Genomic DNA, 15,101 nt, shown 5'->3' with positions numbered 1-15,101 from the left:
GTTGTAGGAGGAACAGAGGAAAAGACCTTAAGCCTCCCCTATGATGAGCTCCTTATCTAAGAACAAACACTCGGAATGGTTCCAAGCCAGGTCCTCTGATGTGAGAGGGGTCTAACCACACTCTGAGGGCTTGAGATCTGGTGGAGAGCCCCACAGAGCCAGGTTGCAGTTGGCTACTATTTACTCCTGGCTGCTGTTTTCTGACATTCCTAGATGCCTGCAAGTCCCACACACAAAACATGTTTCTTGAGAAGCCTGGGTTTGTCCCCCCCACTTTGTTTTCTAAGGTGCATGTGTGGGGGGGGGGACAGAAGGTACTACTCGGGGGAACATTTATACATCAAGTTGCCTTCGTAAGAATAGTTCATCCATGAGCCTTCCATAGAAGAGCTATCTCCATCCCACTGGTCTACTTGCTGGATTACTTTCCTATAAGCATATCCCAAAGGCTGTTCAGACTTCACACAGAGTCTTTGGTATGGAGCTAGCAAAAGCTATGCTCACTGAATGAATTCCACATTGCAACATCAGCCAAGGAGGCAATGTCTTTGATTTTCAACACAGGAACAACTGCTCTTAGCTCTAGATCATCACAAACAATGTGTCAGGGTGGACACTGAGCCCATAGAATCCCAGAGTCGTTCTGATTCTGAGGAAGAGCAGTCGCTCCTGGGAGAAGAGTGCGCTCCTCTTTCCCAGGACCAACAGCTGACGGAGATTCCTCCCACCAGCATTCCTAGTTTAGTTAGCAGTCCAGGGAGTGACCAAGCACAGATAGCAGACTTAGTGGATGCGCGACGCAGATACAGAGACTGGCGCCAGATGGAGGGCGCGGAAAGGAGGCGAAGTGCCAAGTTGGAGCGCAAACAACGGCTGCGCCCAGAGGCTCCAAGGGAAAAGGGGAGGGACTCTCCCTAGTCCTTAAGTTCAGGGGTCTGCCAGTAATTCCCTTTCAAACGGGGACCAACGGTTCCAACTTAGGGCATAGGTACTGTGCTGCTCAGATCTAGTTGCAATCGGTATAGTTGTTAAGTTGTAAAAGAAGAATAAAGCTTGGAAAGGAATTCCTTTGTCTGTGTCTGGACTTGGCTACTGGTTTAGACTGAGAGAGACCTCCAAGGAGCCCTCGACACAATGGTGCAGCTAGGTAATTTTGGACAGTCTTACAGTGGTTGTGGTGTGGGGAGTTAGGTAGCAATTACTGTGAAGTAATACGACATGGCCATTAACCCCTGTAAATAGTTGCTTTATGGCTGCCATTTGCATAAAATCAGCCTTTACGACAAAGGCCGAGCCATGCATTTATGCAAAATCGTGGCTCAGCAAGGGATCGGGTGGCCACATGTCACTTGTGGACTGCCCGGCAACTCACCGCGTGCAACAAGCAGGGGCAGGAGGCTGGTGGGGTTCTGGCAAGCAGCCTGTGACCTGGACTGCAGTGAGTTCACCCATCCCTAATAAAATGTTTTGTAAAAAGAGAGAGAGAGAGAGAGAGAGAGAGAGAAAGAAAGAAAGAAAGAAAGAAAGAAAGAAAGAAAGAAAGAAAAGATGCTGCAGTGAGGAGCATCAGCCTAGTGCGTGCTGGTATGCCAAAGCTGGCCCAGATGCTCCTCAAATTTCTGGAGGAAAAGGCTATCAGTGGCTACTAGTCTTGATGGCTACTAGTCTTGAAGGCTACTAGCCTTGATGGCTACCAGAGGCAGTTAGCCTATGTACACCAGTTGCTGGGGAACATGGGTGGGAGGGTGCTGTTGCATTTGTGTCCTGTTTGTGAGTTCCCAGTTGACAGCTGGTTGACCACTGTGTGAACAGAATGCTGGACTTGATCTGATCCAGCAGGGCTCTTCTGATATTCTTATGCTGATGCCAGGCCAGTTCACCACTGCCCGCATCATCTGCCATTCTCGAGGTCAGGGGTGTTGAACCACTTTTAGCCCAAGGGCTGAATCCCATTTTGGAGAAGCTCTTGGGGGAACACATTTCAGTGGTGGCCAAGATGGAAGGGAAAGGGGGTGGGGCCAAAGGGAAATGGTAGGGCCAAAATACCAAAAATATCCACATATTTTAGCTTAAAGCTCTTACTGCCAGTATATGCCTTAGGAGAGGCATTTCAGCCTTTTAGAATTGGGGGGAAATTGAACAGAAGCTGGGAAGCCACCAAATCCTTGGTGTTTGAGGAAAGGGATGGGGCAGGAGGATGGGGTGTGGCCATCTGGGGAACTCTGCAGGGCCGGATTTGGCCCCCCATTGGGCCAGATTTGGCCCCGGGCCTGAGGTTCTGCACCCCATCTGTAAGCAGGGAGGGGCAAACTCACCATTTCTCACCCTGAGAGCTGCTCATCAGACCCTGCTGGCTGCTCGATCCTTCTCACCATCCACGGCAAACCCCTATGCCTGGCAAACCTGCCTGCTCCTTCGCTGAGCTGCCATTTTGCATAAAAATGGCGGCTTGGCCTTTTTCGTAAATAACTAGGGCTGTGCACAACTTTGTTCTGAAGCCCAAAGAATGAAGTGAAGCGGGCTGATTCAGAAGTGCCTCAACGTGATACAAGGCAGATCAGAACAGCACCAAGTAGGGATGGTGGAGAATTTCTCCCCGAAACTTCAGGGGGCCAAGCGCCAACGTGTTCGGCCCCCCGAACAAGTTTCGGGGAGAAATCCTCCGCATCCCCCCGCACCCTGCACCCCCCCCCCCGGGACGGGACTTACCTTCCCTGAATGTCCCTCCCGGCGGCGGGTCCGGCTGGCGGTTCGTCGGGTGTTCGAGCGGGGCGGGAGCGGCAGCCGGTCTTTCGACCGGCTGCCGCCCCCGCCATTGCAATAAAAGAAAGAAAAAATGTCCCCTGATAGGCTACGTGACGATTCACGTAGCCTATCACGGCTAGATTTGCAAAGTCAGCCGTGATAGGCTACGTCAATCGTCACGTAGCCTATCACGGGTGACTTAAAAAAAAAAAAAAGTGTGTATGGATAATGGCGGCCCCCATAGGGAGCCGCCATTCCCGTTCCTTATTTGGTCACTGTAGTCTACATAAATGTTTACGTAGACTACGGCGAAAATAAGGGCAACGCTATTTGCGTTGCCCTTATTTTCGCCGTAGTCTGCGTAAACATTTACGTAGACTACGGCAACTAAATAAGGAACGCGAACGCACTTTTTTTTTTTTTAAAGTCACCTGTGATAGGCTACGTGACGATTCACGTAGCCTATCACGGCTGACTTTGCAGATCTAGCCGTGATAGGCTACATGAATCGTCACGTAGCCTATCAGGGGGCGTTTTTTTTTTTTTTAACTTTCGCGTTCGCGGCCGGGCGAGGCGGCAAGCTTCCTCCCCCGCCTGAATTTCGGCCGGGCGAGGCGGGAAGCCTCCCCCCTGGCCTGAATTTCGGCCGGGCGAGGCGGGAAGCCTCCCCCCCCGGCCTGAACTTCGCGGGGGGAGCAGCGAAGCGCTCCCCCCCACCGAGAACAAGCTGCGAGAAAAGGTAAGTGACTTTCATCCACCCCTAGCACCAAGGCTCCCCAAAGCAAAGCAGGTCACCAACAAGGTGCCTAGGTCCACCTTGTATATTTGGAGCTCTTCATATGCCTTCTGAGCAGCCCAGACAGGCTGTCTCCAAAATGTATCAAATGTGCAAAAGATCAGGGAGGGGGAGGAGGAGGAGGAGGGAGTGAGCTTGGGCGAATGGCCAAATTAGGGCCAAACTTAATCCAGCAGAGTGTCCCATCAGTGACAGTAGTGGAGGGTGGTGGGAGGATACTACATATATTTTGGCAAAAGTTTGCGTTTGTTCATTGCCCAAGAGCGAGAGCAAGGAGATTGGTTGGGTTAGATCTGCATGTGTTTCTTAAGTTTGGTAAGATCGGGGGGGGGCAGGGGGGGCAGCTTCTTCTTATACTTTCCTACCCAGTCCTTCTCCATTCAGCTCTTCTTGCTTTTCTAGATTAATAATTGAAAAACAAACATTTACTATATTAGTTAGCTTCTTCTCTTGGCTTGTTCTTTCATGCCCCCCTTCTTATTGTTCATTGTGAGAGCTAGTTGGTTCACTGGGTTCCTGAGAGAGCTGTGTGTGTGTTTTAAGTTTGGTTACATCAGGGGGGGAGGGCTGCAGCTTCTTCTTATACTTTCCTACCCAGTCTTTCTTGATTCAGTTCTTCTTACTTTATTATTTAGCTTTTTCTGACAGCCTGAGGTCATCAAAAACTTCAGCAGAGATCACCAACTGCATATATAAATATAAACTGGATAATGATGTTCACTTGCTACACTCGCAGTTCCTTCAGTTCACTTGCATCATTTTTTTTAATTAAAAACTGTCTGAAATTTGGCAGGTGTGGTGTGGCTAAAAAAATAATAAAAAATAAAAAATAAAATAAATATAAAATATTCATTTTGTGTGTGCTAGGAAAAAAAGTGCATTACTAAAAACAACAGCAAAAACAACAACAAACACCTACTCTGGCAGCCAGCCTGGCAGGTAATGTGTGTATTCAGCCCAAGAGAGCCTGAGCCTGTGATTCTTCTGAAAAGGAAGTACCAGGGGAAAGGGGTTGTTTGCACTTCAAAGAAACCCTCAGCGGAGATTAGGGATAGTGACTTCTGCTTCAACACACCTAATTTATTATTCCTTCTGAGTCTGGTTTGAGTTTTTGAGAACAGCACGTTTCACCTGCATCTAGCACAAAACCTACTTGTTCAAACTGTCTGAAATATGGCTGGTGGACATACCTCTGGGGGGGGGTGAGGGTTCCCCAAATTCTGGCCGGGGGGGGAACGTCCCATCTCCCTGGCCGCGAAATAAAAAAGTAAATTGTAAAAAAAAAAAAAAAAAAAAAGTGATAGGCTACGTAACGATTTACGTAGACTATCACGGCTAGATTTTCAAAGTCAGCCATGATAGGCTACGTAAATCTTTACGTAGCCTATCACGGCTGACTTTGAAAAAAAAAAAGCGTGTACGCAAATGGCGGTGCCCATGGGCACCGCCATTTGCATTCCTTATTTGGGCACGGGTAGTCTACGTAAAGATTTACATAGACTATGGCAAAAATAAGGGCAACGCAAATAGCGTTGCCCTTATTTTCGCCGTAGTCTACGTAAATCTTTACATAGACTACCTGTGCCCAAATAAGGAATGCAAATGGCAGTGCCCATGGGCGCTGCCATTTGCGTACACGCTTTTTTTTTTTTCAAAGTCAGCCGTGATAGGCTACGTAAAGATTTACGTAGCCTATCATGGCTGACTTTGAAAATCTAGCCGTGATAGGCTACGTAAATCGTTACGTAGCCTATCACTTTTTTTTTTTTTACTTTACTGGGAAATGGTGGCGGCGGCAGCTGGTCGGAAGACCGGCCGCCACCCCCGCCGCTGCCGAAACGCCGCTGAAACGCCACTGAAATGCTGCCGGGACCCACCGCTGAGAGGGACATTCGCACGAGATAAGTCCCATCCCGGGGGGGGCGGGGGTGTCGGAGAATTTCCCCACCAATTTTGGGGGGCTGAATGCGTTGGCATTCGGCCTCCCAGAGATTCGTGGAGAAATTCTCCGACATCCCTATTTCATAGTAAACTTATCAAATTCACCCTCAAACAAGAACCAGATCAGGATTAGATGTTGAAATCCATATTTTTCGATGTTTACAATGCAGTTCACCAAAATAAAAACCTACAAAAATGCCAACATTTGAAACAGTCCATGTAAAAGTATGGGCTGGAGCAAACTTAGCAGTGGAAAAATAAAAACCTGGGCAAAATTAAGCTTGTCAGATGCATCGATCCCTGTTAGGGATGTACGAAACCCCTACCTGCCAGTCCAGGGGGGGGGGTCTGTGGAGGGGGAGGCGACCCGTTCCTCCCCCCAGAATTCTTGCCAGCCGGAATTCTTGCCAGAATTCTCTGCAGCAACTCGGCAGAGCCGCCGGCCGGCTCCATACAGCAAGTGATACGGCTGCCAATGCCATGCCGTATCACTGAGCACTCACTGCAGGAAGGGATCCAGATGCAAATGGTGTCTGCTATGCCATTTGCATCCCTGTTTTTTCATGCGATAGGCTACACAGATACCTACGTAAATACAAATGTGTAGCCTGTTGCATAAAAAAACAGGGATGCAAATGGTGTAGCAGACACCATTTGTGTCCGGATCCCTTCCTGCAGTGAGGCACGGCAATGGCGGCCGTATCGCTTGCTGTATGGAGCCGGCCGGCAAGGAGGGTCCGGCTCTGTGTGGGTCTGGCAGGAGGCGGACGTAGGTGGACCTATTCCGCCACGGAATCTGGAAGCCAGATTCAAAAGAATCCAGCCTCAATGGAGTCCGTGGCGGAATTCTCTTTCATCCCTATCCCTGTTTCATTTTGTTTCGTTTATTACATTTCTATACCGCCACAGTATAGAATATACTATACTGTATATATATTATGTATATTATATTATACATAATATATTATGTATATTATACAATAGTATATTAATATACTATATACACAGTATACCGCACAGTATAGCCAGAGCTCTTTGGGTGATTTACAAAGATTAAAAACCTTAAAAATACTATTGAGCATAATACACAAACCATTTACGTACAAACATATCAACACACAACACACACACACACACACTAAACTTTTTCTTTTTTTTTACAATCAACGATAAGAAATCTCAGGACCTGATTAAAATCCTATCTTGGACAACTATTAAATTGGAAGCAATATTTTGCTTTTTGCTTTGCTTTTCCTTGGACTGCATGGTTTTTGTGTGAATTTATCCTAAATAATATACCAACTTCTTGGTGATACATTTTTTCATGTTGACTATATCTCATACTTTTATCCTTTCAGCCCAATTACCAAGAAAGAGTACCGTAAATATTTTGTAGAGTTGGGTGGTTAGAGATTGAACATAAGAAGAGTTGTGGATCAGACCAAAAGACTGGTGGTCCAGCATTCTGTTCCCATAGTCTCTAGCAAGATGCCTATGAGAAGGTCACAAGGACAACAAGAGGGCAATAGCCCTCCACCACTGTTTTTCTCCAGCAACTGATAATCAGAATCAGGCCATCCCTGACTGTGGAAGTAGTATATAGCCATCCGTCATGACTATTTATTTGCTTATTTATTTAAGAGCAGATTTCTAATCCACCTTTCAGTACTCAACCCCCTCACAAGGCAGTGCACAAGCAGTAAACAAGACATGATAATACAAATATAAAAATTGTGATTCTTAAAATTTATACACAAACAATTCTACAATGAACTGTACTAAGAATCCTTGGGGCAGCAATTAAAACAACGCAAAATGAAATTAAACAGTCTTCAAGTTTTTGCTTTTGTTTTTTTTAAAAAACCCTGATAATTAAGGAGTCACATGAACCCGGAGGTGGGGATGGAGTGAAATTCACAAATGCGATGACACTGCTGAGAATGTTTTGTGCGTGTTGCCCACCTATTTAATATCTCTCGTCTCGACGGGCCTCCAAGCATGGCCTCAGACACTGAGCTCAATGAATGGGCAGACTCATGTGGGTGCAAGTGCTCCTTCAGATAGCAAGGTTTCAAATTGTTTAGGGCTGATACTAGAAGTTATATATAGCCATCATGACCAGTAGCTGTTGATTAGGGATGTCAGAGAATTCCGCCACAGATCTCGTTGAGGCCGAATGCCAGGGCTTTTGGCCCCCCGAACTCCGTGATGGAATGGCCTGCCCCCTCCGCTGCCCCCCCGCGGATCCCCCCCGGGACGAGACTTACCAGGGGCAGATCTTCCGGGTGGCGGCGGCTCCAGAGGCAGCTCTGGCGGCGGTGGCATCTGGTCTTCCGACCAGCTGCCACCGCCGCCATTTCCAGGCTTGTGTGTAAAAAAAAAAAAAGATGTGATAGGCTACATAAATTTTTATGTAGCCTATCATGGTTAGGTGGGTTTTTTTAAAAAAAACTGCGTACGCAAATGGTGGCGGCTAAGGCCGCCGCCATTTGCGTTCCTTCTTTTTACCGTCTTAATCTACGTAAATATTTACGTTGACTATGATGGTGAAAAGAAAGAGGAATGCAAATAGCGTAGCAGGCGCTATTTGCGTCCCCTTTTGATTCACCGTTTTAGCCTACGTAAAGATTTACGTAGGCTAAAACGGTGAATGAAAAAGGGACGCAAATAGCGCCCGCTACGCTATTTGTGTTCCCCTTTCTTTTCGCCGGCATAGTCTACGTAAATATTTACGTAGATTAAGACGGTAAAAAGAAGGAACGCAAATGGCGGCGGCTGAAGCCACCGCCATTTGCGTACGCAGTTGTTTTTTTGGTTTTTACCCAGAGCCCTCCGCGGCCGGAAATCCAACTGCAGATGGCTCTGGCCTGGCCAGGCCAGGCCTGGCCGGCTGCTCCGCGGAGCTGCCGCGGAGCACAGCCAGCCATTTGAGGATTCTGGGGGCGCCTCCCCCCCGGCCAGGATTCTGGCGGGAGGGACGGAACGCCTCCCCCCCCACCATCAACATAATCCGCGAAAGGTAAGTCACTTTCGTACATCCCTACTGTTGATAGCCTTATCCTCCATGGAAGCTGGCAGAGTTATAACTCTGTAAACAGGTTAGATCTCTAAACTGGAGTAAATGCTCCTTATTGAGTTTCTGCTTCTCAGGCAATAAATGACAGTGGCCCTACTGATTATAATGTATATTCAAGGGAATTGTATCCCAGCAGTGAAGTTGGAATAACTAGACCTCCATGCTCTGTTTAAGTTTACCAGTGACTCCTCAAATGCAGAGGGAAGGGGAGGGACAAAAACTCCAGAGACACCATAGGCTGTGAATATAGTCAGCAAATACTTCCGGACAAAAGAAAGAAAAAAGTGTGATTTTTGCTATTTCACTTTCTGTACTGCAGGGTGCAGAACCTTAGGCCTGTAGGCCAAATCCAGCCTTCTGGCATTTCCCAGATGGCCATGCACCCCTCCCAACCTCTTTCTCCTGACCACCAATTGTTTGGCAGTTTCCTGGCTTTTGTGAGTCCCCCCCCCTTCAAAATGGTTGAATTAGAGCTGTGCACAAGTGGCCTCTTGAAATTCTCCACCTTACTTATGGGCAGAGAAATTTGGAAGACAATTTCACTGAATTTCTCCATGGGGAGGACAAATTCCCAACGGTTTCTCCCAGCTCCCCATTGGCAGGGTTTGTAGCACAGCTTCTTTCTTTTTTGGTAGGGGTTTTGGGGGTTTTCATGCTGCAACAGCATCAACTCTCTTGGCAGGCTGGCCCTCAATTTGCATCCACCGCAATGTGGATGTGTCCAGCTCCAGGGATGAGGTGGAGTCAGTGCTCTGCCAAAACCTGTCCTCCAATTTCCTGAGAGTTTTCTTCCCCCGCAAAAGAGGCTTCCCTTGTTCTGCCTCATTCAGGATGTTGTATAGTTTATGTTTGTAGTAGTTCTGAGCTTACCTAATCACATCTAGCCTCCCAGGCTGCCTGCACATCCTGATCTGAAAAAGCCCCATGGGAGGAATTGCCTCATGGTGCCTTAAACTGGGCTTTAATTGAAGTGTAGGAATGAGAGTGGTAAAAAAAAAAATGTGGGAGACATTTTTGGCACAGCACTAGTTGAAATGCCTCTCCTAAGACATAGTTGTTGGAAGTAAGAGCTTTAAATTAAAATATGCTGGTATTTTTGGTATGTTGGGCCCCACCCTCTTTGCCTTTGTCCCTGCCCCATTTTGCCTTCAGCTCCATCCACCAATGGAATACAGGCCCCAAGGACTTCTCAAAATTTAATCCAGCCCTTGGACTGAAAAACGTTTAACAGCCCTACTATACTGGAAAAATGGGGTGGTGTGTGTGTGGGGGATCTCATTTAATTTCATTTATTACATTTCTTAATTTATTACATTTAAATCTTAAATGTAATAAATTTCTTAATTTAATACATTTCTTAATTTAATACATTTAAATCTTAATTTATTACATTTATTACATTTCATTTAATCCAGCCCTTGGACTGAAAGACGTTTAACAGCCCTACTATACTGGAAAAATGGGGTGGTGTGTGTGGGGGGGATCTCATTTAATTTCATTTATCACATTTCTTTACTGCCCAATAGCCAAAGCTCTCTGGGCAGTTTATAAAGATTAACAACCTTACAAATACAATATTGTACATAATATGAAAACCATTTACATACAAACATGTAAACAGACAACACACACACACATACAATTTTAATAACCAACAATAAGAAATCCCAGGACCCAATAAAAAAACCCTTATCATATGCTGCCGATCACGCCAAAAAGATCACAGTGCACCAGGCAGGCCTCATGCAGGAGATCTGATGACAGAAGTGGTTAAAAGGAAATGCATAGATTCAGCGGTGAACAGCTACACTTGTTTTTACTACATTAAAAAAAAAAATCACCTAAGTATTGTGGAAACAAAGGAAGCTTTCAATTAGTGCTGTGCTGAAAATTTCTCCCACATTTTCTTTTTGACAATTCTCCTTCAATTTGTTAGAAAAGACATTACTTTTGAAAAGAAATTCATAGGAGGAGAAATTCTTATGGGTTGGGTTTGGGGTTCTTGTGCTTGCTTTACTTATGACGTGGCTATGGAGTGTACAGAGATTCATCGTACAATGATCTCCGTGGCAGCCTGTAGCCTCCTCAGCTTCCCACACTTCAATTAAAAGCATCATGAGGAAGACAACATGAGGTAATTCCTCCCATGGGGCTTTTTTTAAGTTCAGGAATGACAGCTGGCCTGGGAAGCTGCAGAACAATGGAAAGATGTGTAATGGAAAGAGAAAACACACACAGCACCCTTGGCCACCTCACAGTGATTAGGGAAGCTCAAAAAACAAAAGAAATTAAAAAAAAAATCTGCCTCAGAAAATTAGAAACCTCAACATAGTTGAGGCAGTTGCCACTTACAGGAGCAGTGCAATAAACCAAATACCTTTAGGAAAAAAGCAAGAAGCTGTGCTACACCCTCTGCCAACAGTGAGCCCTATCTGTGAGAAATCATTGGAGAATTTCTCCTCCCCTAGGAGAAATTCAGTGAAATTGGCCCCCCAATTTCTCTGCCCACAAATAGGCTGGAAGTTTTTGAGAGGCCATTTGCACACAGCTCTGCTTTAAATATGTGTGCCTCTGTCTCACTCATGCTATGCTTGCTCCCATAACAGTCTTTCTACTTTCACTTATATTTTAATCTGATTTCACTCTTTTCTTTTCCTTAAAGGATGATTCCTGCTACGAACAAGGCTTTTGTCGTGAACAACCTCGTTCCTGGAACAGGCTATGATCTTTGTGTTCTGGCCATGTGGGATGACACTGCCACTACACTCACTGCTACCAACATTGTGGGCTGTGCCCAGTTCTACACCAAAGAGGACTATCCCCAGTGCCAGTCCATGCACAGCCAGTTCCTGGGTGGTACGATGATCCTAATCATCGGAGGCATCATTGTGGCAACTCTGCTGGTGTTCATCGTCATCCTCATGGTCCGGTACAAGGTTTGCAACAATCCCCCAGGGAAGATGGCAAATGTGAGCAATGTCTATTCGCAAACCAATGGATCCCAACCAGTCCAGAATGGGGTCCTGCCGCAAGTCAACCCCAAAGTGGTGGTTAGGAATGAGCTCATGGAGTTTAATTGTGAGTCTGCACACAGCAGCATCTCCTCTTCCTCTAGCTCTGTGAATAGTCATGACTGTGATGGCTACAGCCTCCAAAGTGAGCAGGGCACATTGTCCAGTAAGTGGAGGCCCCCGTCGAGGTCAAAGCACAACAACATTGATCGGCTCATGGGAGCTTTTGCCTCTCTGGAACTGAAGTGTCAAAAAAAGGAGGACACACTAGACTCCAGAACTTCAACAGTGGCCCATCACTCAGACAAAGAGCCACTGCTGGGCCAGCAGGAATCCAAATTCCGCAGCCTCCTCATGTTACCACTGGAGGGGAAAACTAAACGTAGCCATTCTTTTGACATGGGGGACTTTTCCACCTCTCAGTGTTGCAACTACCCAAAAAAGATCACAAACATTTGGACAAAGCGTAGTCTATCAGTGAATGGGATGCTTTTGCAGTATGATGACAGTGACCTGACAGGGGCAAAGGGGACATATGGGAGCTCAGAGTGGGTTATGGAAAGCACAGTGTAAATAAGAGTTGCCCTGCATTCCATCCTTAGTCCCTTCAAGCATAATAATAAAGTCCATGATTGTTTAAAAAAAGAAGGCCATAAATACAATGGAGAAAACACAGACATGCATACGCATACTCAGCCGTATATTGGTCAGTAAATATTAAGATAAAAAATAAAGTGGGATAAGAGAGGGTAATGACATGTCTATAGGTAATGTGAGGAGCTGATGAAATGCCCCCAGCACAAGTGTTATGTATGTGTGAATGTCTCAAGGAAATCACTGGTAGTGATCAGTGATTTCCCAGTCTCCTGGTGAACTGTTGAACACGATTAAATGAGGATTAACACAGGTTAAGTGATGCTTATTTCACTCAAAAAGGACTTCCCTCCCTCTTCATTTTCTCATTGTCTGAGAAGAACACTCCCATGGAAATAAGGCTGACAGGAGGATCACCTCAGCTGCCACTGCATAAGGACAACATCTGGATGAAACAAGCGTGGACACTCAAACCATCTTCTCAGCATAATCACTTAATGGTATCAGTAACCTGTGGAGGTTCTCTTGCCATTGTTTGGGTGAGGATATTCTTCTCCCAGGAATTAAAAAAAAGGTTTTCTGGGTTTTGTTTTTTTGGATTTTTGCCTTTCTTTTCTTTGTTATTTCCCTAACTTTGGCAGCTGTTGGGAATATTTTAAAAAGTCCAATTACCCGATTAGCTGCACATCACTCCTCCTCCTCCCTTATTTAGTTGTGGGGGCAGAGAGAAATTAGGGTCTTTTTTTATTTCCCCCATACACACCTGTATGTTTCATTCGTAATCTGCTGTTTGTCAGTGTGAAAGGTAAATTACCACAGAGTATTGGTAAACAGGAGAAAGGAGTTCAATATTAGAGATGGAGTGGGAGGAAGAAACCCAGTTTTCATAATCAAAGATGGGGGTGGGGGAAGAAAGCTCTTCTGGCAACATCTTCACAAATTTCTTCTGGCCAAAGTTATACAGTCACTGTTTGTTCAAGTGAGAGAGAGAGAAATGCTGGCTCGCACAACGTTGCAAATTGGGGTGGGGAAACAACAATAGAATTCTCATGCTGCTCACTCAATACCACAAATAATGTCAGTCAGAACAAGGGCATGAGATCTGAGATCTCTAGGCATAGTGTGCAATATGAATGGTTGTTGACGGGGATGTTCCTCATGAGCCACGGAAAACTAGATGCATTGCAGAATTGGTGGTATCCCAGGTCCAACAGTTCTGTGTCTTCTCCTTCCCTTCTCGCATACCACATTAAAATGTCCCTTTTTCTTGCCAAGGTTCTTGCCCATATGCAACCATCCATTATGGATTGTAAATTGTAGGGGTGCACGAAAGTCCCTTACCTGTCCTCGAAGTTTTTCGCGGTGGGGGGGAGGCGCTTCGCTGCTCCCCCCGTGAAGTTCAGGCTGGGGGGGGAGGCTTCCCGCCTCGCCCGGCCGAAATTCAGGCCGGGGGGGAGGCTTCCCGCCTCACCCGGCTGAAATTCAGGCAGGGGAGGAGGCGCCTCTCCTCGCCCGGCCGCGAACTAAAAATTTTTTAAAAAAATGTCCCCGTGATAGGCTACGTGATGATTAACGTAGCCTATCACGGCTAGATCTGCAAAGTCAGCCGTGATAGGCTACGTAAATCGTCACATAGCCTATCACGGGTGACTTTAAAAAAAAAAAAAAAAGCGCGTACGCAAATGGCAGCCCCCATAGGGAGCCGCCATTCACGTTCCTTATTTGGTCGCTGTAGTCTACGTAAATCTTTACGTAGACTACGGCGAAAATAAGGGCAACGCAAATAGCGTTGCCCTTATTTTCGCCGTAGTCTACATAATCTTTATGTAGACTACAGCGACCAAATAAGGAATGGGAATGGCGGCTCCCTATGGGGGCTGCCATTATCCGTACGCCCTTTTTTTTTTTTTTTTTTAAAGTCACCTGTGATAGGCTACGTGACGATTTACGTAGCCTATCACGGCTGACTTTGCAAATCTAGCCGTGATAGGCTACGTTAATCATCACGTAGCCTATCACGGGGGCATTTTTTTTTCTTTTATTGGAATGGCGGCGGCGGCAGCCAGTCAAAAGACTGGCTGCCGCTCCCGCCCCGGACGAAGACCCGCCGAACCGCCAGCCGGACCCGCCGCCGGGAGGGACATTTGCCAAAGGTAAGTCCCGTCCCGGGGGGGGGTGCGGGGGGTGCAGAGAATTTCTCCCCGAAACTTGTTCAGGGGGCTGAACACGTTGGCGCTCGGCCCCCCGAAGTTTCAGGGAGAAATTCTCCGCCTACCCTAGTAAATTGATCTTCAGTTGCATTTTTGAGAGCATTTCCATGGGCCCTGGGCTGTCTGTGGATGCACATGTTCTCCCCCCACCCCCACTCCATCATGACAACTGTGAAGGTTCAACATTTCCAGCAGCGAGAGCAACTGCCTTTAATTCAGGTTCATTTTGTGTATTTATTTGCTCCCAAGAATCTGTCTACCAGAAATATCTTTCTGAAATTGCACATTATTTATTATTTCAAAGGGGTGTGCGGAAAAAGATTGTAAAGTGCAGAAGAAATACACACACACACAATCTCTATGTATTTTTTTTTCAAGAAAAGGCTCAGAGATATATTGTGACATGGCTGTGTATTTGATCTTGTTATTTGTCATGTTTCCTATTTGAAGTTTTAGAAAATGACATCCCTGTGATCAAAATATTTTCTTTTCCCCCTCTCTTTTGCTACAAAATGTACAGTAAAAAGAAAAGAAAGCAATCCTTATTGGGAACAGTGAACCTCCTTTCTTTCATTCATTTTGATGGGTTTGTTTTTAATGCTAGACCAAGAATATTTCTTACAAAAGGAGAAGATCCATGAAATCGTACATTCCTTCAGATGGGTTACTTGCAGATCACAAGAGCCGGCACTTTCTATACATGAAATAACCCTTGACCATAAATAACT

At 46.0% G+C, this 15,101-nt stretch overlaps 1 protein-coding gene across 1 annotated transcript in view; it reads left to right on the top strand.

The window, feature by feature from the left end:
* The window catches only part of LRFN2 (leucine rich repeat and fibronectin type III domain containing 2), a 138,944-nt gene extending 126,802 nt beyond the window's left edge, over positions 1 to 12,142 (top strand). The window contains exon 2 of the mRNA XM_084832502.1: positions 11,221 to 12,142. Coding sequence (XP_084688628.1) covers positions 11,221 to 12,142 — 922 coding nt within the window. The remainder of the gene's footprint in view (positions 1 to 11,220) is intronic.
* The last annotated feature ends 2,959 nt before the right edge of the window (positions 12,143 to 15,101 follow it).

The sequence above is a fragment of the Heloderma suspectum genome, chromosome 1 (genome assembly GCF_057233095.1).
Source record: "Heloderma suspectum isolate Gila_16-S chromosome 1, 16-S_ref, whole genome shotgun sequence".
NCBI classification, from domain to species: domain Eukaryota; kingdom Metazoa; phylum Chordata; class Lepidosauria; order Squamata; family Helodermatidae; genus Heloderma; species Heloderma suspectum.
Note: the sequence above shows the minus strand (reverse complement) of the source record. Positions and strands in the feature narration are given on the sequence as shown.